The following is a 27567-nucleotide window of genomic DNA, read 5'->3' as shown; positions in this document are numbered from 1 at the left end:
ACACCACAAACCATCCATAATGAGCTGCGGTGTCAATACCAAGGCAATGGCTCTTCACATGCTATTGACCGCTGAATAACAACACCAGGGTAAAGACGCGGAGGAGATGCTATTCATGGTTGAACTGCAAAGTGCAGATATTCTGATATGAGTTAGACAGCTCCCGTTGAGATATTGGCTCAGGCATGATTAGTGTACTGAAGCACACAAATGCAGCGCAAATGTCAACACTGCCCCCTCGTGGTGCGAGCATCCTGGTGCAGCACTGGGGTGGGATACGGTAATATAAAGGAGGCAACGCACTGACACTGGACTGAAGAAGAGTACCAGAGCATGGAGGACTACAGGCTGGCCATGCAGGTCGAGACAGGACAAGATGGATCTCAATCTGAGTGGTACTAATTAACACAACATCGAAACAAAGGCAACCTAAAACGTTGCACACGTGTTAAAATTAACGTCGTGAACATCACACATGGTTTCAGCTACACACGCAGACGTTTTTGTCTGTTGTTGTTTTTTCGCACCGAATTGCAGAACAAATAGTGCGTCGCCCCCTAGCGGCCCGTCCCCTCCGCGCCGCCAGGGGGCGACGCCTCTTTCTCCTTTATTAAAACCAATAAGGGCCGGAGCTGCTTCCTGCGGCACGCATGTACACAGCGCGAGCAAACACGATGGACTCTCCTAAGGCTGATGAGGCCACCGACAGTGGCCCGAAGGACTCAAACTCTAATCCCGACGGCGAGGAGGAGAAAGAAGAGCTGTTTCCCGGCTTTAGAGACGCGGATGCTTTCGTCAAAGTAAGTGAATTAAAACCCCGACCGCAGCTTTCAGGGGGGCAACGTGCGTGTGCGTGCTGGCTGGAGGCTGACGTCACATACGTGATATTATCTACGGTGGTGGAGGACGTGCACCGCTATTTGTTGATGAAAGATGGGATTTGTGGTTTACTGGGTTTATAGTAAAAGCGGAGTCTCGTTTAGATATGTCTTGTCCAAAAGTGAAAGTTGAAAGACGCTGCGGACTGATCTGAGTGCAGGGCTCTATTTCACTTAACTTTAGCTAGCTAACGTTGCTTTTATTTAAAAATAACGAAGACAAACAAATGCAAAAGGCCATAATAAGTTATTTTCTGTCATTCTAGTAAAATAACAACTTTTGCCATCTCAAAAAATACTATTAATGTCAAATAAATCTGCCACGGTTCAGTGCTTAGGAACAAGCTAACGTTACTTCTCGAATCCCTTTAAATGAGCCGTTAAAACGGACATGGCGTGTTTCCTTGTCCTGTCACGTGACTGCTGTCTAACCTCCCGTCTCTCCCCTGCAGTATGGACTGGGCGCCGTGTTATCTGCCACCAAAGCATCTGCCAGCTTGCCTCAGGCTGGAGACGACTACGACTTCTACTGCAGCTTCCCGGGATTCCGGGAGTTCTGTGAAAGTCAAGGGGACAAGCTCCTGCGTTGGTGAGTACAGAAGTTTTTACCCGTCTCTGAAGTTGGTAGTTGTGATCTATTGCTGTTAAATGGCCCTGGATTGCTGCACACTTACGTGACTGCGCACTGTCTAGGGCTGTCACTTATTGATCACCTTTGTCAAACCAATGACATCAAATCCTTTTTGCCGTACCAGCTGGGAGACACTTTGTCCGCACTGACAATAAGCCCGACTGAGCCTTTTACATGTGCAAACCCATTCAAGTTCTCTCAACTGTGTCCCTGTTTCAGCATGAGTCAGATAATGCAGCACCACGGCTGCAGATCCGACCTGAAAGACCGCAACAAGCTGACGGACCTGGAGGAGAGGCTTGACTTGGTCGTGGACTCGAACGACGTCATCCTCGAAAGAGTGGTATGGCCACGCGGCTTCGGTCTTTCACAAACGTGCACATCGAACGGGTCTCTTTTCAAAACAACCGCGCTCCCGTTTCTGGTTTCCAGGGGATTCTCCTTGATGAAGCCGACGGGGTCAACAGGACCCAGCAGCCCGTCCTGCCTGCGGGCTTCCAGGCTCCCAAGATTGTAGTTTCCAGCTGGAATCGCAAGGTTTGAAAATGAACCTCTCCGCTCTTATGCTGCAGATTCTGTATCGCGGTTTAAGCCGCACTACTCGGTCCTGGCGTTAAAGCCCCGAAGATGAATATTCACTCCGGCTGAACGCACCATTTGTGTGCTTTTATTGAGCAGGGTTCAAGAGCCGGAAGTCGCTCTGAGACGTTCCGACTGCTCCATGCCAAGAACGTCGCGAGGCCTCAGCTGAAATTCAAGGAGAAAGTCGACAACAGCAACACACCATTTATTCCCAAAATCTTCATCAAGCCCAATGCGATAAAACCTCTTCCTTCTTGTAAGTCGAAGGCTCTTCCTCACGTCCACGGTTTCCATGAGCTCATGTCCCATTTGTAAAATATCTGTTCACCTGCTCTCCAATCTTAAGACTTCACAGACAAACAAATCCGTAAAGAGAGACCGGAGGACCTCGATGTCCCCGCTGCGCTGGCTGACTTCATTCACCAGCAGAGAACCCAGGAACACGTTGAAGACATGTGAGACTAGTCTCTCCTGTCACAATAACATTTGGCCGTTTTCTCTATTTTGTGTCCGTCTTAACTCGTGACTGATCCACGTAGGTTTGCACACCCCTACCAATACGAACTGGATCATTTTACTGTAGCAGAACATCTTCTGTCCAAGCCAGAACCGCAGGTTAGTAATGGTGCTACTTTTACCCTTTGAACCACGTGATCCTCTCAATGCTGTTTCATCATCTACTAAATCCGTTGCTCGTGGACTCTTTTAGAAGTACAAGCCGATAGCTGAGACCAAGTGCTCCTTTGTGGAAACACTGGAGGATCTGGTGGCTCTGAATGAGAAGCTCTGCAAAGAGTCAGAATTTGCAGTGGACCTTGAGGTAAGAGATTAGAAAAGGTGGCTTGGATTAAATTATGCGGTTAATAGATTACAAAAAGCATGGAGGTTCTTTTATGTAGGCGTTTTATTCCGTTTATTTACTCCGTTGCAGCACCACTCCTACAGGAGCTTCCTCGGCCTCACCTCCCTGATGCAGATCTCCACCAGAGAGGAGGACTTCATCATCGACACCCTGGAGCTCCGCAGCGAGCTGTACATCTTCAACGAGGCATTTACTGACCCGGCAATTGTCAAGGTAATGGAATTTATTCCAGTGTCCCGGTCTATCACCAGAATGGGAAAGGAAGAACGATATTACAACTCTATTAGGTTTCCACAATGGGAAACCGCTGTGCATTTGTTTTTGTTTTTTAATGGAATTTTATATGTCAATATTCCACAACAACAAAGTGAAGTATGGCGAAAGCAAGAGAAAGAGTTTGGCCGTTGAATATCTGTTACTCTGGACTATGTGGATGTATAAGGATGTTGGAACTGTACAACACCACTGTAGAATCCTTTAACAGGACATTTATTAAATAATACTTGCAAGCAGGAGAAAGAATTAACACAGCCATGGATGACTACCTCTTCGGAGCGGGAATATATAGTTGGAAGATAATCATAAACTAACGGAGGGGAAGTGATGGAAAGCAACCTTGACTTTGACCTTGATTTAGACAATTATCTTTGGCACCACAAGATTATAAACATTCACGCACAAACATCTTGATTATCAGAGGCCCCAGAACCCACCGTGCCGCTGTGTGAGAGCACCGGCTTCCTGTCGCCTGACTAATATTGACTACGGTCAAACGTTCCCAACAGAGGATCATTTCTGTGTTCAGACAATATTGTGTTGAACTGTATTCTCCGCGCCAGAGCCTTTGCACACCCTAGTTTCACAATGTAGTGGAGATGTGAGACATATTTCTGGTTGTTACTAGCCTTAAAATGGCCTGGGGGGAATGTTTCTCACCAAGCAGATGAAATGAATAATGCCCCAGCTCACCGTATGAACTGTCGAATCTTCTACCTGGGGAAGAAACTCTGTCAGTGTTGGAATATTTTGTTCGTGAAGCCCAAAGTTTGATGAGGTTGGTGGTTGGTGTCATGTGGCGTGCGTGTGTGTGTTTGGGAGCCACTGTGACACACGCTGTAGGATACCTGTGAAAAGTGTGTTGCGTGGGCTTGAATCGCAGAGAGATCCTTGAAAATAATCCAAACGGAAAAATGTCCCATTGGCGTCTTCCCACCCCCACAGCTTTTGGTTCTTTCTCAATAAGTTGGTACGTCTCCAGAGAAGTTTCCGCTGAGTATGTGTGCGCTCTCTCTCCTGTTTTCAGATCTTTCACGGCGCCGACTCGGACATTGAGTGGCTCCAGAAGGACTTGGGCCTGTATGTCGTCAACCTCTTTGATACGCATCAGGCCAGTCGAGCCCTGAACCTGGGCAGACATTCCCTGGACCATCTGCTCAAACACTACTGCGGTGTGGAGTCGGACAAACGCTACCAGCTGGCTGACTGGAGGATTCGGTACGAAGATGCTTCATCTTGGTCATGGTTTAGGTTTAACACAGGAGTTCCTTTTGATCTGGAATCGGGAAGATCTTGTTATTGTCTTATCACTTGGCCTTGTAGTCCCTTGCCAGATGAGATGGTGCAGTACGCCCGGACGGACACCCACTACCTTCCCTACATCTACGACTGTGTGAGGGCGCAGCTGTTGGACTCAAACTACGGGAAGCCGGGTCTGCTGCAGAGCGTCTGGAACAAGAGCAGAGACATTTCTCTGAAGGTGAGCACACGTCTCACTTTAAAAAGCATCAGTATTAAATCAACACTTAGTGGAAACATTCTGCACCTGATTGAATGGATGTCCAATCAGTGCAGATGGTGAATGTGGTCCATTGAAAACAATAAACTCCTCGGTGGCTGTGATATTGACTGATATCTGATTGGCTGTGTTGGCGCGTCTGTGAGAGGATGCGTTAACACTCCGCAGACCAAACAAATGTGATCCAAGACGGAAACGACTCCTTATTTTAAATAACGACAACAATCTGGTTTAGGTGGCGATAATTCGCCAGTGATTTGCCCTCAAGACTGCTGGTGTTGTTAGTGTCATGGTTTCTGTATTCCCGTCATATCTAACATTTGTCATTGTGCCTTCCCTCCCCTTCCAGAAATATGTGAAACCTATATTCACAGAGGATTCCTATTTTGAGCTGCAGAGAAGGCAGAAACGGTCTCTCAACACCCAGCAGCTCACGGCCTTCAGACTGCTGTTTGCCTGGAGGGACAAGCTGGCCAGGCAGGAGGATGAAAGTACCGGGTAGGCTCTTTGCAAATGGACCGACTCGCTCTTCTGGAAATCCGCTCGAGCTGTTTTCCTATTTATAGTTTGTGCCCAGCCAGTTTTTTTGAGACAATATCCCGTCTTTTAAGAATTTCTAGACGTCCGTCTTGACCCGTTGTTTGTGTGTTTAGATTCACCATGCCCACGCATATGATGATCAAGATATCCGAGGAGCTGCCGAGGTAGAAATGTTGATTCATTTGTGGTTTTGTTTTCTCACTTAAGAGGTGTGTTTACTGTTATCATTCAACGTACAACACAGCCTTTTGTTTTTATGAACTCAGGGAGCCTCAGGGCATCATTGCCTGCTGTAACCCTGTACCCCCCCTGGTGAGGCAGTGTGTCAATGAGCTCCATTTGCTGGTGCAGCAAGCCAGGGAAATGCCTCTCCTGAAGGTAAGTAAACACGAGAGGCAGCGACGTTTCTTGTGGCGTACTTTCAATGTTGAGCAACGGATGGAACCTGCATCGATCAAACTTTTCAATGTCTTCTAAACATCATACAGGCAGAGGTTATGGCTCCGAAGACTAAAGGACTTGCACCCTTAAAAAAGGTTGGTTATAAACCGATAAATGAAACGTTTGAAGGAACCATGACCGATATTTAATTCATGAGATTTTGTATAACTTTTCAGACAGAGGTCACGTTGTTTGGTCCTCATGATACATCCAGGGTCTCCGAGGTCTCAGAGAGTGATCTACACCCCGGTTCTACCGATGGTAGGCTTCATACGCACGTTGTGTTTTTGATTTCAATATGAAAGCCCATTAGGCCTGGAAGCAAACGACCGCATATATTTCCAGAAATGCCAGTCAAACAAGGGATGCTGTTCTCTGAGGATGAAGACAGAATGGACATTGGTGAACAGAATATAAGTGGTCTCGTTGCCAAGGCTAAAATCACACAGTTTGAGGTAAAGAACAACTTCTGGTTTACTTTATTCAGACGCTCGTTTTGTAGTGCTTTGTATCAAATGTGAGAACTCTGCGTTCTTTTCACACGAGCAGGAGACAAAGGAGGAGCAGGAGTCCGTGTCTGTGGCGCAAATGAAAGCAAGACGTATCGTTGAGTCTTTTGAAAACCCTTTCAGGATGGTAAGATATTACGTGATTCATCTGCCGCAATGTTTGCATGGCCTCTTTATTTCACCGGACAGGCAGCGTTCAACTTTTTTCCATGTAATTTCAGTACTTGCCCTCAAGAGGTTTTCACATCAGCAAGGCTGCGAAGTTCGACCCATCTTCGAAAATATTTGAGGTAATCAAAGGCTCCATGCAGCTACTTAACCACTATGTTTGATTGTTCAGGACTTTTGGCAAACGTGTTGGTTTAAAGTAGTATAAAGTAGTAGTGAATACATCATTTGGGGTTTACCTATCTGTTTTATTTCAGGCAAATTTTAATGTCTTGACACAATTTCACAGTTTCTTTCAACAACAAACAATCTTGAGAGCAGTATTAGCGCTGGGCCACGAATGAGGAGCGTGATACAATGTGCTACCATGTGAACCATCCCCAGAGGCCACTTTTAGTCTTGGTTTTTAAATGTTTAAAGAGCGTTTGCATTTGTTGTTCATAAACATGGTTGGTAACTATGGAACAGGGCGACTGCTATGATACAATAACCACCAATCTCACGGTAACAGATCAGTAAAAGATGGAAACTGCAGAGTATGGAACAGCAACAGAAGGAGCTGGAGACCAAGCAGGAGGCCAAGAGGAAAGCCAGGGAAGAAGCAAAGGAACACGCAAAGAAAGTGAAAGGTTAGGAAGTCAAACTTGCTCTAAATGTATGCTGTTTGTGTGCTGCGTCCCTCATTGTATTGTTGTTTTCCCCAGAGAAAAGAAAAGCGACTAAGGAGAGCTACCAGGAATCTCTCCAGAACGTTGCCACCGTTCGCCAGCAAGCGGCGGTAAGTCATTTGCCCCTTTCTGTATCTCCCATTTCCTCCGTCCCACTACTTTGCACTCTGTCAACTTCACTGTCGATGTCCCTGTTGAGCAAGAACACGTCCGTGAAAAACGAGTGTTATATACACCCAGGAGCCCGGCACGGCATACTGGAGATGGTGCTTCAACAGGCGGTCTAACCTTCTGCAGTGCCCCCCATTTTCGGAAGATGTGGCTGATATTTCCTCACAGCAATACGGTGACTCACGAGCGAGTGAACCGCTGCTGCCAGTCTAGTCTGCAGCTCACGTCGGTGGCTTTTTAATATTTATATCTGTCACATTAAGTGCCTGGGGGAGGGAGAAAGAAAAGCGTGGGATTGCAGCATTAGAGACACGCCCCGCACTCCTCTAACGCTTTTCTTCTCTCCTGGGAAACAACATTAGCCTTTTTGTGCTCAAAAGCCTACTTCCTGCCGGAGCTATTGCTCTGCACCCTGCTGTTTGGGTGCTTCTATGTGCTCTTGCCACAGTGTGTTTTTTTTTATTTTATTTTTTTTAACGCTCAGTCAAACAAAATGCTTGGTTCTTCACCTCCCAGTTGTAAAGGAGGAGTGAAGAGAAATGTCTCCTCTCAGACCCATGGCGATGGAACCCCACAGTAACCACATGCATTACGGCAATCTATTGAGTGAAACGTTGGTTTTTGGGCTGAAATGGCGGCTTCAAATGAAAAATGTCGGTGGGGTGCGTTACGGTGAGCGGGTGGCAGCGGGATTTGAGATAACACGTCTTAACCTGCCAACCGCGGACAAATGTTGGCTCGGTCGGCTCACAGACGATGCTTTGTTAGCGGTGTTGTTGTCTAATTTCAGTGGAAAGAAACGTGTCCAAAGAGGACATCTGGTTCAAATATAACCGGTTTTCTCTTTTGCCAGTTGTGTTTATGAGCAGTTGCATCAAATAAAAGTTAAAAAGCCTTTTAGATAAATAAATCAGAAATGATCCCAAGGAGTCATTATGATGTTTAGAATAGGCCTTTAGAATATGATATTTTTTGCGTGGGTTACAAAAACCTATATTTTGCCACGTATGTTAAAGAAAGTGGCAAAAGATTTCAATGTTTATCTTTATAAATCCATGTTAATATTCCAGTTGAGTGGTTCTTGATTGAATCATAAACCCCAGAATCCTGAAACATCAAAAAGAGAAAGTTGTTAAAGTTTTGGCACAACGAAAACCAACCTACCAAGCGTCTTGCTGCTGGAAACAATTATACAGTAGTCATATCTTATTTAAGTAAATGCAAACCTTTTTTAAGAGTACAGAGTATTTGAATGGTCATTGTAAGTATTGTGCAGAATATAATGCAATTCCATTTGACTAGGAATCTGCCAAAGGCAGCGTAAAGAAAAGAGAGCGGGTTGCCAGTGAGATTGGAGAGTCAACTCCCAAACCGAGTAAGAAGCTGACAAAATCTGCAAAGGACCCAGAGGAGGAGGAACCGTCTCCTGAAGCCAGCTTCACTCCCTTCGACTACAGCCAGTCAAACTTCAAAGTCTTTGCTGGTATGAATCATGTTCCTTACTTTACATTTAGTAAAGTGTGGCAAGTTTTCTATTATGAAATGAGTTTGACTCTGCACCTGCTTTGTTGTTACAGGTACCAAACCAAAGGACAACACACACTTTGATCCCAATCGGCAAGGCCATGGTTCTAAAAAAAAGGTAATTAAATGTAATAATATCTGTTCATCAAACAATATGTATTTTAATAATGCTTGACGAGTTTAAATCTTTCACCAGAAAACCGCCAAAGGACAAAAATCCAATTCTGGAGCTGGAAACCGAAGTATGTCGTACCTCGAAGGAAAATCCAACAGGTAATTGTGTCCAATATACGGTAGCTTCTTTGACTAAGAGAAACTTCAACAATTCAGAAGTCTCTGTTTGTTGATCATTTCCTCTTTTTCTTCTCTACAGAGGATCCCGGAATAAATGGCCCAAAAGATAAACTCCTGTTATTTTTGTCTTTTTTTTTTTTTTTTTAAGTGTTTTTCCATCCTGCAGAAACAATGTTCCATTTTTTTTCCTCTTTAAGTAATTCAGTATTTCTGTATTTTATGAATTTCAAAGAGTATTTTCTTCTGTGGAGCGGTTTAACCTGTAAATATGTGGAAACGCAGACTTCTTCATAAAGGTGATTTTAGATGGAAAGGTAATTGTCTACATTATTGGTATCCGTGTCAAAGTATCATCATCAATGTCACCATATGCATGGTCTTTCAACACCAGAGCAATATGTCCTCTGGTTTATTCTGGTCTGGTCCAGAACTATGTTTGTACATTGTAGAAGAGCCACTCTTACAAATTGATTTAGGAGAACATGCCTCATTTTAGGTAGAGCCCCTATTTACAAGTGGCCCAGACCTGTCAAAGGAGTCATGTGCAGTTAGTCTATTATCCCACAACAACAAAAAACATTTTCCAAAGAAATGTCTATTTCATATCGTTTTTGCATTCCACAATTCCTTATACATTAGTATCAATAATGAGGTTAAAATGTTCCTGTCAGACTTGAATGTTCATATTGGCCTATTAATTCCATTGTGCATAACTACATCTCAAGCTTCAAAACGACTTTCCCTGTAATAACTTGTGGAGGGTCGGTTACAGTTGGTAGCAAAGGAAGTGGTCTCATGTGCTGCTGAGACATCCCTTCACGCCGCTGAGGGTAACTGGACACCCGCTGGCAGTAATTCAGCACCGAGACCTTCACTCTGGGAAACGTGGCGAGCACCACACGGCTGATGTCAACCACTCGGCAAACAAACGTTAGCTGAGGCTTGAAATGCAGGGCTTTAAGCAGCGCTAATCCAGACTCATTAAAAGGCAGAGATGATGTATGTGTGATGTATTGCATGTAATTATTATGCAGATGTTTTGGGAGCATACAGTTGCAGGGTAAAACAATTGTACACTTTTGTTTACTTATCCTTTTCATGAATCTCTGAATGTCTTCATACATTGAACCAATTTATTTAATCTACAGTAGCTCATCCAGATTTGCAAATAGGGCTGTAATACATGACTTGCATACATGTTTATGCAGTGCCTCTGAAGATAATTAACGATTTAAAGAAAAGTTGTTGCTGTGCAACTGAAAAGCATAAGTTGTTGGTTGACAAAGCTGTAGCTTCTGAATCTCAGACTTGAAAAGTTGACACCACTAAATGTGATACCACACACAAAGATTCAGGGAACAACATTCAATTATTTTATTACAAAATGGTCCAAAAATTACAGTAGGCCTATTAGATTTACTTATTTGCTTGGACACGATTAGATTACTTAGATTTTACAGTAACATAAAAAAACTAAGGCCTCTTAACCTTGGAGGGTGTAAAAAGTATGAAAAACTTTGCAGGCGGCCTCGCTTTAAAATGTTCGACCTACCTTGTTTTCGGCTGCGCGCATGCGCAATGGTTCAGCCTATGGGCGTCATATCTACGGTCATGGATATATATATAAAGGCCTACGATGGGCGTTGCCAATGATGAGAAGTCAAACGAACATTGCGCGAACCGTCTCGTCCTCGCACAGCCATTGGCTCACATAACGGTACGTCACTGACGTCGGCGTCACCCCATTCGCCATTGAACGACGCGTCATCTTTAGTCAGACGACAATGAAGTGACACTTGATCACATTGCCACTCTTTCAAACACTGTAGTGTTAACTGTAAATCGTGGCCCTTAGAGAACAGCCATGGAGCACATAAAGGACGGGTGGTTTACGGAGTCGTGCGCGCTGTGGCCAGGGCAGGCGCTGAGCCTCCAGGTGGAGGAGGTTCTCTACCAGAAGAAATCCGATTTTCAAGACATCATGGTCTTCAAGAGGTGGGTACTTTGAGCTACTAAACTTGGCTAACGTTGCTAGCTCCTAGCGCCCCACCGGCAATGAATGAGCGACCTGACGCTCGTGGGACTCTCTTGAGAAGTTTCCTCCGCCGGTGACGTTAGCTTACCCCGTGAGTTGTTGCCCCTTTTTGTCTCTCAACACGGTTTCGCTCACAAAACCAATAAAACAGCGGTGCCCGGAATTAAACCCGAGAAAGAGGCCACGGCGTTGGGATAACAGTTTAATTCAACGGAGAACACCTTAAGCATTCCCGTCACTGACCGGCTAGTCTCGGCAGCAACCCGCTCACAAGAACGCCCGCAGTCACGCGCTGCGGTTCAATCAAACTTTATTCGCATTTAATATTACAACTATTAAAAAAATATATACACTGAATATTCAAATAGCGTAACATGCTTCATCTTGTTTAATTTATTAAAGCGTTGTGTATTCGGCTCAGTCTAATTTCAACGTTCAAATGTGCATCTCGTGCTTCACTGTGACGTCTTCTCCAGTAAAACCTACGGGAACGTCCTGGTGCTGGATGGGGTGATCCAGTGCACCGAGAGAGACGAGTTCGCCTACCAGGAGATGATCGCAAACCTCCCCCTGTGCAGCCACCCATCCCCCAAGAAGGTATAGCCCTTGAGTTATTGTTCGGGATTGTTGTAGGATTGCTGCTCATCCTGCTTGTTTCCCCTCGTTCGCAGGTGCTGATCATTGGCGGTGGAGATGGCGGCGTGCTGAGGGAAGTCGTGAAGAGTTCCCTGGTGGAGTCGGTTGTTCTGTGTGAGATAGACGAGGTAGGCGCAACGACACTGACAAGGATCCTTTGCTTCTCTCTAGCGGGGGGGCGGGTGCATGCGTTTTATTGCGATTTCCGTATCGTATCCGTAGTGATGCTGTCTTCTGTGCAGGAAGTCATTAATGCATCAAAGAAGTTCCTCCCAGGGATGGCCAGTGGGTTTTACAGTCCCAAGCTCATCCTCCACATTGGAGACGGCTTTGAATTCATGAAGAAGAATCAGGATGCCTTTGACATCATTATAACCGATTCCTCAGACCCTGTTGGTAAGCGCTGCTTTGGAAGTGTTTCAACACCTTCCTTTGCCAACCCTTATAGGAGGGAGTCAATTTCTGAGTTCTGAATTTTGTTTCAGGACCTGCTGAGAGTTTGTTCAAGGAGTCTTACTATCAGCTGATGAAGACCGCGTTGAGAAACGGTGGAATTCTATGTTCCCAGGGTAACTCTATACTTCATACTTTTTCATGTTTTGTTTAGGACAGGCTGAGTCATGCTACATCCCAGTTTCAAGTCCACAAAAATAAACCTGGTTATTACCTGTGGCTGTTAACTTGGAGCTGTTATGCTGCCCATTTATATCGTCTGACCTGCAACTACCTGTAGATGGAACAATGTTTAAAAAAGGCAGCCAGGAAATGAACATGCCCTTTCTTCTGCTCTTGTGTCAATTTCACAGGAGAGTGTCAATGGCTCCATTTGGAGCTGATAAAGGAGATGCGAACCTTCTGCAAGACCCTATTCCCTGTGGTAGACTATGCCTACAGCACCATCCCCACTTATCCCAGTGGCCAAATTGGATTCATGCTCTGTAGTAAAAATCCTGTAAGTGCCAATCATTTGCCATCCACCTCTTCCATGCTTGTTGTCAGATTGCCTGTGGATGTCACTGCCTTTTCAAATGTGCTTGTCTGCCGTTTCTTGATGATAGTTGATGTCTGTGACCTGAGATGCCCCTCACTTTTTTTTGATTTAGGAAACAAATTTCTTGGAGCCAATGAGAGAGCTGTCAAAAGAAGAAAGGAAATCTATGAACCTTAAATATTACAACCCAGAAATTCACAAAGCATCATTCATCCTACCTGAGTTTGCAAAGAAGGTAAATGTTGTTGCAATAATTTACATGATCAATATCTGCAATTTATTTAAAAAAAATAAAATAAAAAAAGCTTCCTTGTGCTAAGTGTCTTCTCGACCATTGGCAGGTACTCAATGAAGCATAACCAGCAAAAAACGGACCCTGTTAATCCTTCACCTGGCCCTCAGACCAGATTCCTCTTCACCTGCTCAACACAGTTCAACACCACTGAAGAGAGAAGCCTCCGTACAGCTGAGGGCGCATAACAACAACAACAACAACAACAACAATCATCAGTGTGTGGAAACTTCCTGAGTTATACAGTGAGAAGTGTTTGTTTGTTTCCTTTCATCTCACACGCTCTTGGTGTTTTTATTATTTTACTGATGAAGATTTTTCTCCTGTCGTTATGTCGCTATCTGCATTATGTGAAAGGCAATTTAATGGACTGGGCTGAGTGAGAAGAGCGTTGTAATATGAAACTGCACTGTATCGGGTTCACTGCATCCACACATTATGTAATGAATTTGCTTACCACAAAGTACATTGTTGTACTTTTATTTGTGATGTTAAATATCAGTTTATGGTCATAGGAAAACACAGTCGCCAAATGCTGTAAGCACATACTCGCATTAATGTGTCCTCCACACTAAAACCCTATAGTGCCTAAAATTGTTTTGTTGGTTGGTTGGGGGGGTCTTGTAAAGCGTGCCATGCACATAGTGGCCTAGAAGAACGCTGTCAGTAGAGAAAAATGTCCCTTTTATCAATGTTAAGAGTGAATGAATTTGCTTAGCTCTGACCATCAAAAATAAAAAATTTGGGCGGGATTTGATACAGCATTTGAGTTTTGCAATGCGAAGAAGTTAATCTTGAGGTGAATTCGTTATGCATGTGTGTATTTGCAGTATAAGGAAGGCTTGTAGTGTAAGCCTGTGTGCTGAAATGATAGTCTAACACTTTCACGTTCCCGTATTAATGAAGTCCACATGGAATCGCTTGAGAAATATCCAGGCAATGAATTTCTGATTTATTTTTTGTAATACGGTAATAAATTGGTAACATAGGAAGGTTATTCGACTCGTGTATTTGTCCACCATCTAGTTTGATCAGCCATGTTCATTCTTTTCTGCGTGCAATATCTTAAAAGCAATACATGACAATTATTCTGTACTTGTTTCAGTTTGGCTTCAGGAGTTTTAGCGCCATTGATGTCTAAATGCAATACCAGTATTCAAACACTAGATGTCGTCCTTTAATCGTATCTGTAAGTTGGTTCACATTCTAGAAGGATAATGGAGTGGGTTGATATTATGTTGTTCGGATTTATCAAATGCAGATTGAGCGAATCCAACATTGTAGGTGAGGTTTCCTCTGAATATTAAAGGAAAACCCTGAGTCCTCTTCTACTCACATCAGTCGTTTCCTTGGCTGTGAGATGCAGCTGTTGCTTTCAGTTGCATCAACTGCAGTGATTGTGTAATACATCCGGCCTCACTGGTTTTCTATTAAAAAGTGACCAACCTGCCTCAGTACAGTATATTATCATCATACTGCCTTTGTAGTGCGTTGCGGGGACGTAGTGAAGGAGGTTTGTGTTCTCCAGTCTTCTCCTGTAATATAGGAAATTAAACAGTTATCCACTGTCTTCCATTAACACAATCAAGTTAGTGCCCATAAATATTTAACTCAACGTCCATTTTTTTAATGATAATATCTGCACTGCAGTAACAGAACTTTTCAGACTCCATGTTCCACCCGTCTTTTTAAACTCTCAGTGCAGTTAAGACACAAAAGCACATAACCAGATTTACATGTTTGATAGAAACCGCAACACATAATCCTCAAATGCATTTTGAGTCAGCCTTCCTTTGTGATGCCTCTCAGAGAGCTGTTGAGGTGTTGCGGGAGGCCAAACGTGCAGCAGATAGAAGCTTCCGTGCACAATGAGACCTGGGAACACCCGAACCTGTTGTCCCGCTGACACGTTTCACTGTGTGAAGACTCTCATATTTTTAAGGAGCCAATTTGTTGCAGATTCTTCAAACGCACCGGATTGCCAATGTAGCCGTTTCTACAATCCGTTAATCTTTGGATCGGCTGCGGGGCATTTTTTTCAGAATCCGCAGTGTATGAAGAAAATGCCTCCAACACTGTTTTGAATGCAAGACAAATCCATTTGAACACATCAACCAAGGCCTTCTGGAATGTGTGTGTTGTACGTACGCTGCCTGCCGGTAGCAACATCTGAAGACATCACAACAGCAAATCTAGTTATTTTTGCTATTTCAACAATATATCCTGGAGAAGAGCTTCTCAAACACATTAAACTATTTTTTTTCTCTCGACGAGATGTTTTATGCTGTAATCAACTCTCCATAATCAGTTTTGGTGAGTTGAGCTCGTATACTACAGTATAATTGGGTTTCCAAGTAGTATTGGAGTAGCTTACACAAATTGTTTCCCTTCGTAGATGTGAACTAAACCTAATTATTAGATTAAATTTAACTACATACAATATTTAAAAATAAATGAGTCTCTATGTAAGCTGCAACTTACGTGTCAGACAAATGTGTATTAAACGTAATCATTTGTTGCCACACTGCAACTTGTCATCCATTAAGATTATAGCTAATTTTATATAAATCGCATCAGGTCCAAAGAATATTAACTTTGCCTAGAAAAGAGGTAATTTACTGATTTTAATTACGCACGGGTAGCCTGAAGCAATTTGTCACAATTAAACTCAACTCTATCACACATTCGACTCGGAAGTGCAGTTTCCTCACAGTCATAGTTACTTACAGAATGAGAGTTTTTGTATTACTAGTCATGAAATACTTTGTATTTTGGTAAAAATCACTCATCAGTCTTTTCCCCAAAATCTGCCTGTAGCACCCTGACCCTCAAAGGCCACGTTTAGTGTTTATTCTTTAGACACCAACTAAAAGCCAATCACATTTCATCCACCATGTTCATGTAGAGACCAAGATCAACCGTCGCACTAAATAGCCAGAGTTAGAATGTCTTCTTCCTTTCAACAGCTGTGTTTCCTCCATTAGACGGGTGGTGAGCATCTCCTGAAGGCACTTCCTGCAGCCGCGCTCAGCGTCCGACCGCTCGATTGTAATCTGAAGCTGTCAGAGAGGCACAGAGAGGCCCTGTGACAGCAATCAGACGCTGGCAGAAGTTCCGAGCGAAACACCGGCACGGCGAAGAGGAGTCAGCGCTGTGGTCAGTTTGTGTTTGACATTTTGATTGCCGCTTCAGGGAAATGTGACCAATGTGTTCTCGAGTGTTAAAGACGCTCATAGTGCATCACGCAGTTTATAAATTGAGGACTTGTCTGCCTGCCTGTCCGAAAAAAAAGGTCTTCCTTGGGATTGTCCATCACGATGGCCACTACATTAGTTACGTGTTGGTGTTAAAACGTGTCTCCAGCCCCGGTGACGTCTTCGCCCCTGAGCAGATGTTCTCAATTTGTCAAAAAGGTTAAGTGCTCAACGGTTCCATTTATTCTGTCCTGAACACTTCATCTCCCCTCCTCTTACACCCTCACAAACACCCCCCTCCCCCGGCCCCCCTCGAGCGCCCTCCACCCCCCCCCCCTCCATCATACACCCACCAGCCTGTACGTCAGTGGCACGCGGTGGTAGAGGCATATAAAAGGGTGAGGGACTTTGGAGGTAAGGAGCGGAAGAAACATCAGTGGATTCCAAATTTCGAGACCAACTGCCCTTTTCTCCACCAGCCTCCTCGAGGATCCCTGAGCTGCTCAGACTCTTCAACTCTCTCTTCCTCCAGAGCAGCAACTCAGCCACCCTCTCTCCCTCACACACTCCGATCTCCGTCAACCTCCTGCTCCTGTGGCTGTAACTGTCTCCTGACTCCTGACTCCTGTCACAGCATGCAGCTCCTGGTGGTGTTGGCAACTCTCATGGGGGTTCTGTTCAGCGTCCGAGCAGCCGCCGTGCTTCCCATGGAGGATAGGAGCTCCATCAACGTGAACAGGGTGAGCTGATTTTTTTTTATCTGTCATATGTTCATGGGAGATTTTCCCTGTGATTGTCAGTGTCGGGTTTTTTTTCTGTTTTTCCTGGGGTAGAATTTGTATAATTAGTGTTATTGTAATATTGTTATAAGAACTTGAACTTTGAAAAGAATGATATTAAATTAAATATTGCTTGTGAAATGTTTCAATTCAATTTATTTTTTGTGCAAAAATGTAAAATCACAAATTAGTCTCAGAGGACTTTACAACCTGTACTCGTACTGCATATCCCGTGATATTCCTAATTTGCATTAAAAAGTATATTACATTTCAACTCAATTATAGTCTTTAATTCTCCACTTTTATTCCTGCCGTCCTAAATGTGAAAAGTAAATCATACGGTGCCTTCGGAGTTATTAAGATGTCACATCTTCCCGTTATTAATTACAATATGTTTACTCACATCCTCACACGTGTCTGATTTGTGGACAGGAGCTGAGCAAAGAGCGCAAGGAGCTGATCCTGAAGCTGGTGTCCGGCTTGTTAGACGGAGCCGCGGACGCCAACATGCTGCCGGGGGAAGCGGCACCCGTGGATTTCGAGGAGCCGCTGGAGTCCCGTCTGGAGGAGAGGGCGGTGTACAACCGGCTATCACTGCCTCAGCGCGACCGCAAAGCGCCCTGTAAAAACTTCTTCTGGAAAACTTTCACCTCTTGCTAACAGTTCTCTGCCCTCCGACCCCGCCAGCTCCTCATGAACTGTAGTAGAACCTCAGCTGTGCATCTCATCTGCGCCTGTCCGACATCGGTGGACTTCACTGGCACGACGTGGCACAATGTGACACGACGTGTTTAAATATGAATTATTTATGTATCTTTTTATGTATACAATCTATGTATTTATGTATGTTGCCGTTTATGTAAGGGTCAATAATAAAGCATGGATAACGTAAGTACTTTTGTAAATTATTCAAAAAAGAAAAGGTCATATTTTCCACCTGCTTCAACAATATAAATGCAAAGTCTGAATCTTGCTAAATGGTGGCTGTATCTTTATTTAGGTTCGAGAACCTTTACTACACTAAAATTGTGGAATATATTTGGTAAAAAGAAACTAGGTGCACTCCTAAATGGAGCCCGATTTTACATTGTTTTTACTGCTGCTCGTAATATTGAAATCTTACTTATTGTGCTTTGTAGGCTACTTGGTTCCGGCATAACTATCTTTCTTATGTGATGAAAATGCTATTCAAACCATATAACCAATAAAGGGAAAAGAGGTAAGAAAAAAAGGTAAAATCACAATTTAGAAACCAAAAGTCCAATAAAACTTTTTACAATTACATCCTAGAATTAAAAGCATACAAATGATTTATAAATAAAACCCATAGATTCACTGAGGCAGGTAGAGTGGGCCACATACGCTGAATGTTGACACTTTTTTCTTCTGTAACTCTGTGTTATCCCGTCAAAATATAAAGCCCAAATAATACGAAAACATCCGATGAGAAAATGACCTACTTAATAAGAAAACCCCGCCGTTATTTAAACATAAATAAAGATGTAAAAAAAAAGAAACTTAGTGTTGAGAGTCTGCGATGGGAAAGAACTCACATGTCCAAACAATGGTCCTTATTAATTCCTAGTCACAAGTTGAGGGAGACGTTACAGTGACTTATCACCAGTCGTTATATATGTCAATAAAACGGTAAGGTAAATAAATCACAAGCTTCCCGTCTGTTCGCTCAAAGCTTTGAAACATTCAGCGTCGTTGATGAGAATCTGACCTCACAATTTGACTGTGAAAGCAGAGAAACGGCGGCTGTTGCATTTTGAGATGATCAAGTGTTCCTCACGTGTGATCAACCCCGGTATTGGATTCTTGCTGCTAACAAGACGCAGAGACCTGCAGGTCGCTCTGCCCTCAATCAGTCACACGGTAATTACAAAGGCTTCCGTGTCGTAGCCCTTTTCAAAATTACGACCGCCTGGATTTGTGCGTCTTTTTTCACCTCACCGCGGTAGGAAGTCGCGTAGGTGCTGTCCTCAAAAATTGACTTTCAAGCCCGGGCCAACGGTCCTTATTAATGGAATTACATGCAGGTGAAATATCCGGCTGTTTGTGTCAGATGAAACAGGTACCGTTATTTGTATAGTTGTGAATTTATGTCCACATACTGTCACAACACACCGAGCAAAAGACAAGAGAGCAAATCTTTGCATTAATTTGAACTGTTGGATTACAACAACCCTTTCAACTAACAAACAGAATTGAATCCAGATTGTGTCTCAGTGCAAACAGCAGATAGTCACCTCAGCTCAGAGATTATTCTTGTCATTGTGCTCGATGTTGTAATACCTGAGAGGTAACTGGTGCTGGTGGAGACGTCAACGAGCAGCTGAGGTTTACTGCCAGCTGCTCGCTCTGCAGATGGATGTTTGGCACTGGCCAATAGTCAAATTGCAAGAATTCTTAAATAACTTCCACCGTCGCTACAAATCCCACACTGGCAGAGTGGAGGCAAAGCTCGGGGTCGTTTTCCAGTCACTTTGTGCTCAACTCGAGCACGGTGTCTCATTTGCTTATTGAAACAGGATGAATGGGTGAAAATGTTTGATAGGTATGCTCGTCTCACAGGTGCAAAGACAGCAAAGTGTTAACACACGTTCACAGCAATGATTAAATTACCAGTGGAACATCGAAGCAAGATTTATTTTGTTTTGACGGTGGGGAAAAAAAAAAGCTCTTGAATGAACCGTGATGTCGTGTTTTCGTTGAACAAGGCTGCATCATCCTCTGAAAGGCCCATTTGGTGCTGAGTTACAGTTCAACAAAATTTCAAAGCAATGTAATTACATGGTTTTGGCAAAGGCTCCATCCAACGAGGCTGAATAGGCGAAGGCTCTTGTGGGCTTACTTGATTACAGTTCATCGCACCGCATCTTTCATTCTTGTATGCAGTGAGAAGCACCTCTATTCAGGCTTGCAGCTTGTGGGAGACTCACTGGACTGTGTTGGAACAAATACGCAATCATTGGACGAAAAAAAAAAGATGCATGTTCCTCTCCTTAAAAAAGGCGGCCTTCCATTCCAATCAGTCGTTTCGGGGTTCGAGATACAAAAACAATTTGATGCCAGTAGAGGTGCTGTCCACTTCTGACTCCATGACCCCGGGCTCAAATGAGCGCGCGGCGAGCGACATCAAAGCCGATGCCTGCGAGTAAAGGATTTTATTGGCTTTCCTTTTGATCTGAAGGAGGAGGGAACGGAGTCCTCGGGCCTAACTGTGTAATTCAAACGTGAATGTGACTTCATATGTGCCGGCATTTAGGGATAACAAAGACTTTTAGTTTTGTTGCTGGTACTCATGTGAGGAAAAAACTACTTCAAAGGGACCCAGCACGGTTCCATAATGGCTTTCAAACTGTAGGGGATGTGACTGTATGTGGTGTGATTGGGTGTAATTCCAGCTATGAATATATATACAACCCCAAATTTAGAAAGAAAAAGACTGCTGGACCTTTACAAGTAAAGAAAAATGATTCCATGAAATAACATTTTCATGTCAACACTGTCAAATCAATATGGTGTGGTATGAAAAGAATCGGTTACGTTTTACCTTCACTGTGAGCTGCGCCGGCCTCAACCGAATGCTGCACCGTGGTGGTGTTTGTCTCTGCGTCTCACCGCTGTGTCAGAACTTGTTTTCATCCCCCACAGGTGAGACTTTAGCAACGGTTAACATCAAACGGCTCGCTAAGATGGCCTCAATCGGCAAGATAGGCCAAATTAGCACCCAGTGCGCCGCCCGTGCTTCTGAGGGAAAGGCGCTAACAGGCAGCTTGTGTGGCGGCTCACTTCACTGCATAATCTGTCAACAAAGAGTTGTGCTGAAATAAATGGATTTACATAAAAAGGAACTTTAATCCTATTTTCAAAAGAATGTTTTACACATTGAGCTCGGTGCATCTGACGCGTTGCTAAAAGCACGTGTCCCGTGTCCGTGTGGCATTTTGACTCAATAAAACAACACAGCCGCATTCTTACAGCCCATTACAAAACGTATTTCCTACGTTGTAGAGTGAGCGTGCATGTTTTGCTTCTGTTATGTCTGCGAACACGTACTTGTTCTTCATTAAGCCGGTGACTCCGGACACAGTGACGCCTGCAGCAGCTTATTCATCTCTGTTTGCCGGGCTCCATTTGTTTGGATATGACATCTCAGATGTTGTATCCACAGAACACAATACTGTGCACTAGCTGGGGCATTGTTATGTAAAATAAATATATAAGTTACCCATTTTAAAAAAACGTTCTCGGGCGAGGACATGCCGAGCGAGAATAATGGAGCTGTTTTGCTTGTTGAAGGATCGTTAGTACCTTTTTCGGGTAGTAGTATAAAACCTGTTTTTAATCAGTTGCCCTCTTGTTTTATTTTGTATCAGAAATTACAGCATGTAGGTGTCAACAGACACATTTAAATTCAAGCTGTCTCGGATTAAATGAATTATCCTTTTTCAAACCATAAAGAGCGACATCATCATCATCGTGAGTAGGGAGTCCGTAGCCACTTAACGATGCCCCGCTGCGTCCGAGCAAAGCATTCCAGCGCGCAAAACACACACACGCCAAAGCGTCCTCTCATGTATCTCTCTCAAAGAGAGTTTGGGAGCTCCGGCGGGAATAGAGAGATTGTTTTTTTTTCCCAGCAGGGTTTAATGATGCCTGATGGCTTTACCCGGCCGCCCAGTGCCAGCGCTAAAAGCTCCTCATTACAGGGCCCTCTGCTCTTTCAGCGCTAAAGCCGTGGCTCCGAAAATGAGCTGTCACCAGCACGGGGGAAAGGGGTGCAGCACGCCGGCCACTGAAGTGACCTTATTCATTCTGAATGCCACTGCTTTGGAAGACAGGGGCAGGCCTGTGGTCGGAAAACACAAAAAGGACGTGGTTTCAAAGGTTTGGTCACCGAAGACCTTCAAGTGCTGTATGGATGCAAACCGCAAGTTCCATTTATCAGACTCGATGACGACGACGGCCTCCTGAGGTGTTTTTACTCCTCTGCAGTCTAATTAGGACTATCAGTTGACACAATAAATGAGACAAAAAAACGTTTAGCCGTTTGACTAAATAATCCCCAATGACCATGTCGGGTCTAGAGCTCCACTTCACCACCACAGTGGTGTTTTGAGCTCAATGCAAACGTCAGCACGCTACACTCTGAGTAAACATGTTTAGAAGCAGGTGTATTGTTCATTTCTTATTCTAGGTATGGCTATGGCAGGCCTGTGGTCACAAAGCAAATTAAATATTTGACCTGATAATAATGCTGGGTGAAAGAACTGAGGATCATACAATTCATTACTATTAATCCTGAGCAGGACGTCGTTTCCAACAGTTCTACGGTTTTAGTTGTGCTAATGTAAACTCATCAACATACTATATGGTATATTTGACCCTTTCTAACTTACCACTAAAGCCGGGAAGCTGCCCCCCCCCCCCCTCCTACCCCCCACCAAACATCTTGTGAATGGTCACAAGTACTGTACAATATGTGCATGTGTATATTATGTTTGTATATTGTCAGGAGCTACCTGGATCTTGAATTTCCCCCCGGGGATCAATAAAGTACTTCTATTCCATTCTATTCTATATTAACATTGCATCTACCAATTTATGAATCTAAGAAAAAGTGTTCATTTGTGAAGCATAATGCTTCATACTGAACATGAGAACACTTTCCAACCTCCTGTTAGACCAGTGTGCGATAACCATGTTGATGGGCCATCACCTAAAACTGCTTAGCGGGATATACTGTATTCAGTCGTTTCATGGAAGGCCAGTTTCACACGTATACCACAAAGGAGCCCGTTTCTAGAACACTGTCGCCGTAGGATTTGCAATTCCAGACGTACAATAATGCACAGAAACAGTAGTTTCCACGTTTTAATAATTTCCTCAAAATATTTCACACCAAAAGCCATTCATTTTGAGTCACGTCGAGCAATGCGAGAGAAGACTATTGAATGCGCGGTGGAGCAGAGGCACTGGTGCGATGGGGTTGTACTTCTGGCGGCGGCGCAAAACATGTAAACATGAATTGTTTTGTGCTTGGTTGACCAGCAGAATGACTCTCTACACTGACGACTAATCTCATCACTCCTCTGATCCATCTGTTGTGACTCCTGCCGTAACAATGTGTCTTCCAACTAGATGATTGGTTTTTCAAGGTTTTCATGCCAAACTTACCCAGGGACTGAGGCTGTGTTGATGTTATGATGAAGGAAGCTGCGTGGATGTTGTACTTTGAAGCAAACAACTTTCAAGTAACATAGCTTCTTCTGCTTATCATTTTCTTTCACCGAGGGCGTCTGTGTTATAGTCAGTAAACCTCTATCAGGGTTTCGTGTCGATAGTGTCATTAGACTGCCGAGAGAAAGAAAAGTGCCAGAAGATGATTTTGGATGTCTTGTTTAAGCTCTCCAGTATTCTGCAGGATCTGCTCACTATAGGTCTCTAATCACAAGGGCAACAATACCTTGATTAGCTCCCAGAACACTACTGGTTTTGCCCAGCCTCTGCACCTGTTAGAGATCGGTTGCCACAGCAGCAGATGGGGATCTCAAGTAATGTTATTTTCTCTCAGCAAGTAGCGCTGCTTAAGACCGTTTTCAGGACAATTGGGCCCTTGTGGGGTGGCAATACACCTGATTGCAGATGCTCTAACAACACGACATTCCCGTGTGTCGATATACAGACACACACCTACACAAAAAAAAAACCCTTACATCTTAAATGTTACCACAGTATTACGAGTGACAGTGATGGGTTACTAATAGCGCGTGAAACCTCGCTGCTGCCAACGACAGTCGTGCAATTACTCATATCGGAAATCCATGTGTGTTGTTCAGGCGGAGCATCATTTTTCTCGAGCCTAACAGACCCAAAAATGTTTAATCAATTATACACGAATTAACCCACCATTGGGATCTGCACTGTAGTTATTTAATCATGGCCTGTCAGCACTAGTTTATAGTTTCATATCAGTGACACGTGTGTGTTAACAATGAGTGGATGTGTTATTAAAATAAATATTCACTGCTTATTACCCAAAACATGGAGTAGATGCGTTTCTTTTGAAAGCTTATTTTTAACTTGCAAAAATGATGGTGGGTGAGCGAGGTACAAATTCTGTCCTAGCTTTAAATTATAATTCAGTGGTTTTGTAAAAGAGAGCTGTTTGAAACATGGTTTAGGAAAAAGCCATCAGGCACTCTAATAAAGGAAAGGATTCAGGGGCGAGAGCAGCACCTGTGTGCCATTTCTCATCATCGCTTGGTCCCACCGACGTCACCGAATGCCTTACCGCCTTATGGCGGTCCACAGAATTGCTAAAGCTGGGGTCTGTTTGAATTAGCAAGTAAATGACCGTATTTGTTATTTGTGAAAAAGAGCCATGCAGGCCTGAATCTGAAGAGCAATAGGCCTGACGTCAGGAATGTAATCCAGCAGAAAAAGGCTCGACGTGAATCCTTTTCATTAGCATCTGAGGATGTTGGTTACCAGGATACGCAGTAAATCATACTCTGAACATGTGCGTCTTTTTGGGCTTTTGGGAAGCTGTGTTGTAAATATCAGTGATATATTATTGCATTAATCTTTAAAAACGTATCTATTAAACGTGATTCATTTTGCACCCAATATTTCCGAACAAATTCAGGTGTATTGGGGCAGGAGTTAGGGTTCGGGTTTGGGTCTGTGGGGAAAACACTTCGTAGGGCAAATACTTGAATGACAACAAAATTATCTAATTTACTGAAAAGTTAATACGTTGTTTTAAGATATGCGGCATTAACCAGCTATTATTAATAAGTACAATTAACTTTGTTTAGTTATACTTAAATAACAATATACATTGACTGCATTCAGTCAATTGAGTTTGACAGTCAAGTATAGTTGTAAAATTTGTTCAATCCGGATTCCTTTTTATGTTTGTTAAAATTGGCCATTTTTACAACCGTTTTTTCAAAATGTCGGATGATTCTCAGCCCAATTCTTCTCTCTCAACCAAGACGTGAGCACAACACCAACAGCATCCTTTCTCTGCATTTATTTAAAATGTTTACTTTAATCCTTTTCTCTGAAACTTTGCCTTGGGAAAACTAAGGTTTTTAGGCGGACATTTCCAGGTGTTTTTGTTGTTTTTTTGCCATTCAATGTATTCTCTGTGCCCACGCACAATAAGCAATAACAATGGCAGTGTTAATAGAAGCATTAGACCGAACCTGCTGCTCCCCACAGAACAAAGAGAAAGGTTCACATATATTGACGGCATTCAATCAATTCTGTTTCTTTGGCTCGTGAACATCTGGCCCGGAGGCATAAACGCGGTGAGTCCCCGGAACGGCAAGAAGCTGCAACATTCACAACCCTTTTTCTCTTGTTCTGCCAATTAAATGTTTACGCTCCTGCCAGTAACATTTTACATTTCTGCATTGAATGTTGAGACAGTGACAATCGGTGAATAAGTATCTGATAATAAGAGACATCTTGTCCTGTGGTGCTTCTAAACTGTCTTTTATTTGCAGTTTATTTGTGCCGTGGAAGCCTAAATCCTATCGCGTCTGCAGAGCTACAGCGGAAGAGCAAATTACAGTGGATTAAGTCTACATTGTTTCTCGGTGTTCAGCTAAAGTGACACATCCCCAGTTATTCAAGTCCTTAATTACAGCTAACAGCATGTGGGTGTTTGAGACTACTGCGATTGCAGCCGATGGGAAGAACGAAGAGGATGAGAATGAGGATGGTAGAAGGATGTAGTAACACTCATAAAGTGTCTTTTTTTCTAATCACAGTGCGTTGGAGGGATGTATAAATCGTGCGCGATAAGGAACAAAATGTGAGACACGTTCACATTTTACCGTCCTCCAGCATCTTATTTGCCTTTATCAGAAGCGCACTCTCTTCCTGCACCTTTATATTTTGTTGACTCTCCATATAACCGAACAACCACTTTCCTTTCTCCTTTTCAATTGATATCAGGTGGCCTATTCTTCATTTGATGACTGACTGACTTCCATGAGGAAGTACTTCATTACTGCACGGTACAGCAGGCTGGTGAAACAGCTCCGTGAGGACAGCGCCTGTCTCGCGCACACGGACCTTCAAGGTTTGATCATGCTGAAATTAAACGGGCTCGCCCTTGTGTGTGTGTGTGTGTGTGTGTGTGTGCGTGTTTTATTATCTATGGTACATGCACAAACCCACCACTGAGTTCAGTCCTGTAGATCAGCTTTGTTCATGACACACACATACAATATTCGTGCCAATATTCACATGCAAGCCGGAACCTTTCGTAATAAATTCTGTGCTTTGAGGAGGGGATTCAGGATTCAGGATTGCCTCAGGTCACATAAAAGCTCTTGAAGTAACACAGGACATGGCTGCATAAACCTATTCACATTCAGATAACAAAGAATATAAAACAACAAAAAACACACTCAGTCAATTGAATTCTTTGGGGGAAATCTCTTGTAAAGGGAAATTCAGCACACTTATCAGCACGTTATTCTACGGATTTTGAGTAGAAAAGCAGATATCTACCGACAAAAAACAGCCCTTATCCGCCAAAGCTGCGAAGAGGAGCACTGAGGGTTGAAGTGACAGGGCCGTCAGGCGAGGGATTTTGGGGACAGTTCTTTGAAAGTGGACCATGGAACAGCAATCTTGTACAACGCATTTCATCTACCGCAGTGAGTTTTATTTGAGTGAGAGGCTCGCGGCTGCAAATCAGAAAATGGCCTCAAATCACATTAAAATCCCGTAAACTGCTGTCCGCGGCTGTTGCAATGTTGACAAACAGCCACTGTCGCTGCCCCTAATTGTCTCCCAATGAAGAAGGTAAAGTGAACAGCACAATATTATTCTAAAAGTATTTTTTTATTCCTTGCACTTGATTTTCTCACCTGCTTTTATTTGTAATCTATTTAACATCTACCAGTATATGTCCTCAAGCAACTCAAACATAAATTCTAAAGTCAACTTGAAGCTGTTGAGTATTAAAATATACAGTAAACATGCACGCTCACGCTAGAATGAAATTACACTTGAACTATAAATGCATAGTAATAATGGGAGAAGGCCGCTTAAAGGCCGGATTGCACGAACAACATATATTTCAAGTCACAACACCAGCACACGAACATGTCGAAAAAAGATGCACCACTGTTTGGGTCCAATGCAATTCAACAGGAACCACCTGTTCCCCATTCTAAGAATAACATGTCCATACCTAGAACTGCGCCAATCACTCATATGCAAATCATCATGCACTCATCTTGCAAACATCCTGATATGAAGAACTCATGAACAACGGGAGGCGTGATGATCCGAGAGCCTGGAGGGATGGACGTCCCTGTGCTCCAATGGGGCTCTCCGAGGGTTCTAAGCAGGAGCCGCCTCTATCTTAATAACCAATAAAACATGTTCTTAGAGACTATATAATTTGAGCGCATTTCGTATTAAACGCCTTTTTTCATGTTGTTGTTAAACTGCCTGAAATAGGTCCGTGCACGTCAAACTGCAGGACAGAAGACTCTTATTGCAAATAAACTTTGTCATGCTATTTTGATTTAAGTCTC

General features: G+C 43.5%; 3 protein-coding genes across 3 annotated transcripts; all 3 read left to right on the top strand.

Annotated features, from left to right (window-relative positions):
- Window positions 1-310: 310 nt before the first annotated feature.
- exosc10 (exosome component 10) lies at window positions 311-9376 on the top strand. The gene is made up of 25 exons (XM_040193686.2): window positions 311-800; window positions 1331-1467; window positions 1729-1852; window positions 1942-2046; window positions 2188-2347; window positions 2438-2546; window positions 2631-2706; window positions 2801-2911; window positions 3023-3166; window positions 4257-4447; window positions 4553-4709; window positions 5098-5246; window positions 5402-5452; window positions 5555-5666; window positions 5777-5824; window positions 5906-5990; window positions 6075-6184; window positions 6279-6365; window positions 6460-6528; window positions 6918-7035; window positions 7111-7184; window positions 8548-8728; window positions 8823-8887; window positions 8966-9042; window positions 9143-9376. The coding sequence occupies exons 1-25, from the start codon at window positions 651-653 to the stop codon at window positions 9171-9173; spliced, it is 2721 nt and encodes a 906-aa protein (XP_040049620.2). The 5' UTR covers window positions 311-650; the 3' UTR covers window positions 9174-9376.
- Window positions 9377-10714: 1338 nt separating this feature from the next.
- On the top strand, window positions 10715-14014 carry srm (spermidine synthase). Its single transcript, XM_040193687.2, has 8 exons — window positions 10715-11058; window positions 11575-11695; window positions 11770-11862; window positions 11977-12130; window positions 12220-12303; window positions 12541-12686; window positions 12838-12960; window positions 13067-14014. Exons 1-8 carry the CDS (start codon window positions 10928-10930, stop codon window positions 13082-13084), a joined length of 870 nt encoding a protein of 289 aa, XP_040049621.2. The 5' UTR covers window positions 10715-10927; the 3' UTR covers window positions 13085-14014.
- Window positions 14015-16575: 2561 nt separating this feature from the next.
- Window positions 16576-17882, top strand: sst6.1 (somatostatin family member 6.1). Its single transcript, XM_040194323.2, has 2 exons — window positions 16576-16951; window positions 17423-17882. Exons 1-2 carry the CDS (start codon window positions 16847-16849, stop codon window positions 17648-17650), a joined length of 333 nt encoding a protein of 110 aa, XP_040050257.1. The 5' UTR covers window positions 16576-16846; the 3' UTR covers window positions 17651-17882.
- Window positions 17883-27567: the final 9685 nt, after the last annotated feature.

This window comes from Gasterosteus aculeatus, chromosome 2 (assembly GCF_964276395.1).
Source record: "Gasterosteus aculeatus chromosome 2, fGasAcu3.hap1.1, whole genome shotgun sequence".
Taxonomy (NCBI): domain Eukaryota; kingdom Metazoa; phylum Chordata; class Actinopteri; order Perciformes; family Gasterosteidae; genus Gasterosteus; species Gasterosteus aculeatus.
This window is presented reverse-complemented; position numbering and strand designations above follow the sequence as displayed.

Excerpts from the sequence above, each read along its gene's own strand:
- srm (XM_040193687.2), top strand. The coding sequence starts at position 10,928 with ATGGAGCACATAAAGGACGGGTGGTTTACGGAGTCGTGCGCGCTGTGG. Across the intron at positions 11,059-11,574 it reads GACATCATGGTCTTCAAGAG|TAAAACCTACGGGAACGTCC; the intron begins GTGGGTACTTTG and ends CGTCTTCTCCAG. Across the intron at positions 12,687-12,837 it reads TGCTCTGTAGTAAAAATCCT|GAAACAAATTTCTTGGAGCC; the intron begins GTAAGTGCCAAT and ends TTTTTGATTTAG.
- exosc10 (XM_040193686.2), top strand. The coding sequence starts at position 651 with ATGTACACAGCGCGAGCAAACACGATGGACTCTCCTAAGGCTGATGAG. Across the intron at positions 801-1,330 it reads ACGCGGATGCTTTCGTCAAA|TATGGACTGGGCGCCGTGTT; the intron begins GTAAGTGAATTA and ends TCTCCCCTGCAG. Across the intron at positions 1,468-1,728 it reads GGGGACAAGCTCCTGCGTTG|CATGAGTCAGATAATGCAGC; the intron begins GTGAGTACAGAA and ends TCCCTGTTTCAG.
- sst6.1 (XM_040194323.2), top strand. The coding sequence starts at position 16,847 with ATGCAGCTCCTGGTGGTGTTGGCAACTCTCATGGGGGTTCTGTTCAGC. Across the intron at positions 16,952-17,422 it reads GCTCCATCAACGTGAACAGG|GAGCTGAGCAAAGAGCGCAA; the intron begins GTGAGCTGATTT and ends ATTTGTGGACAG.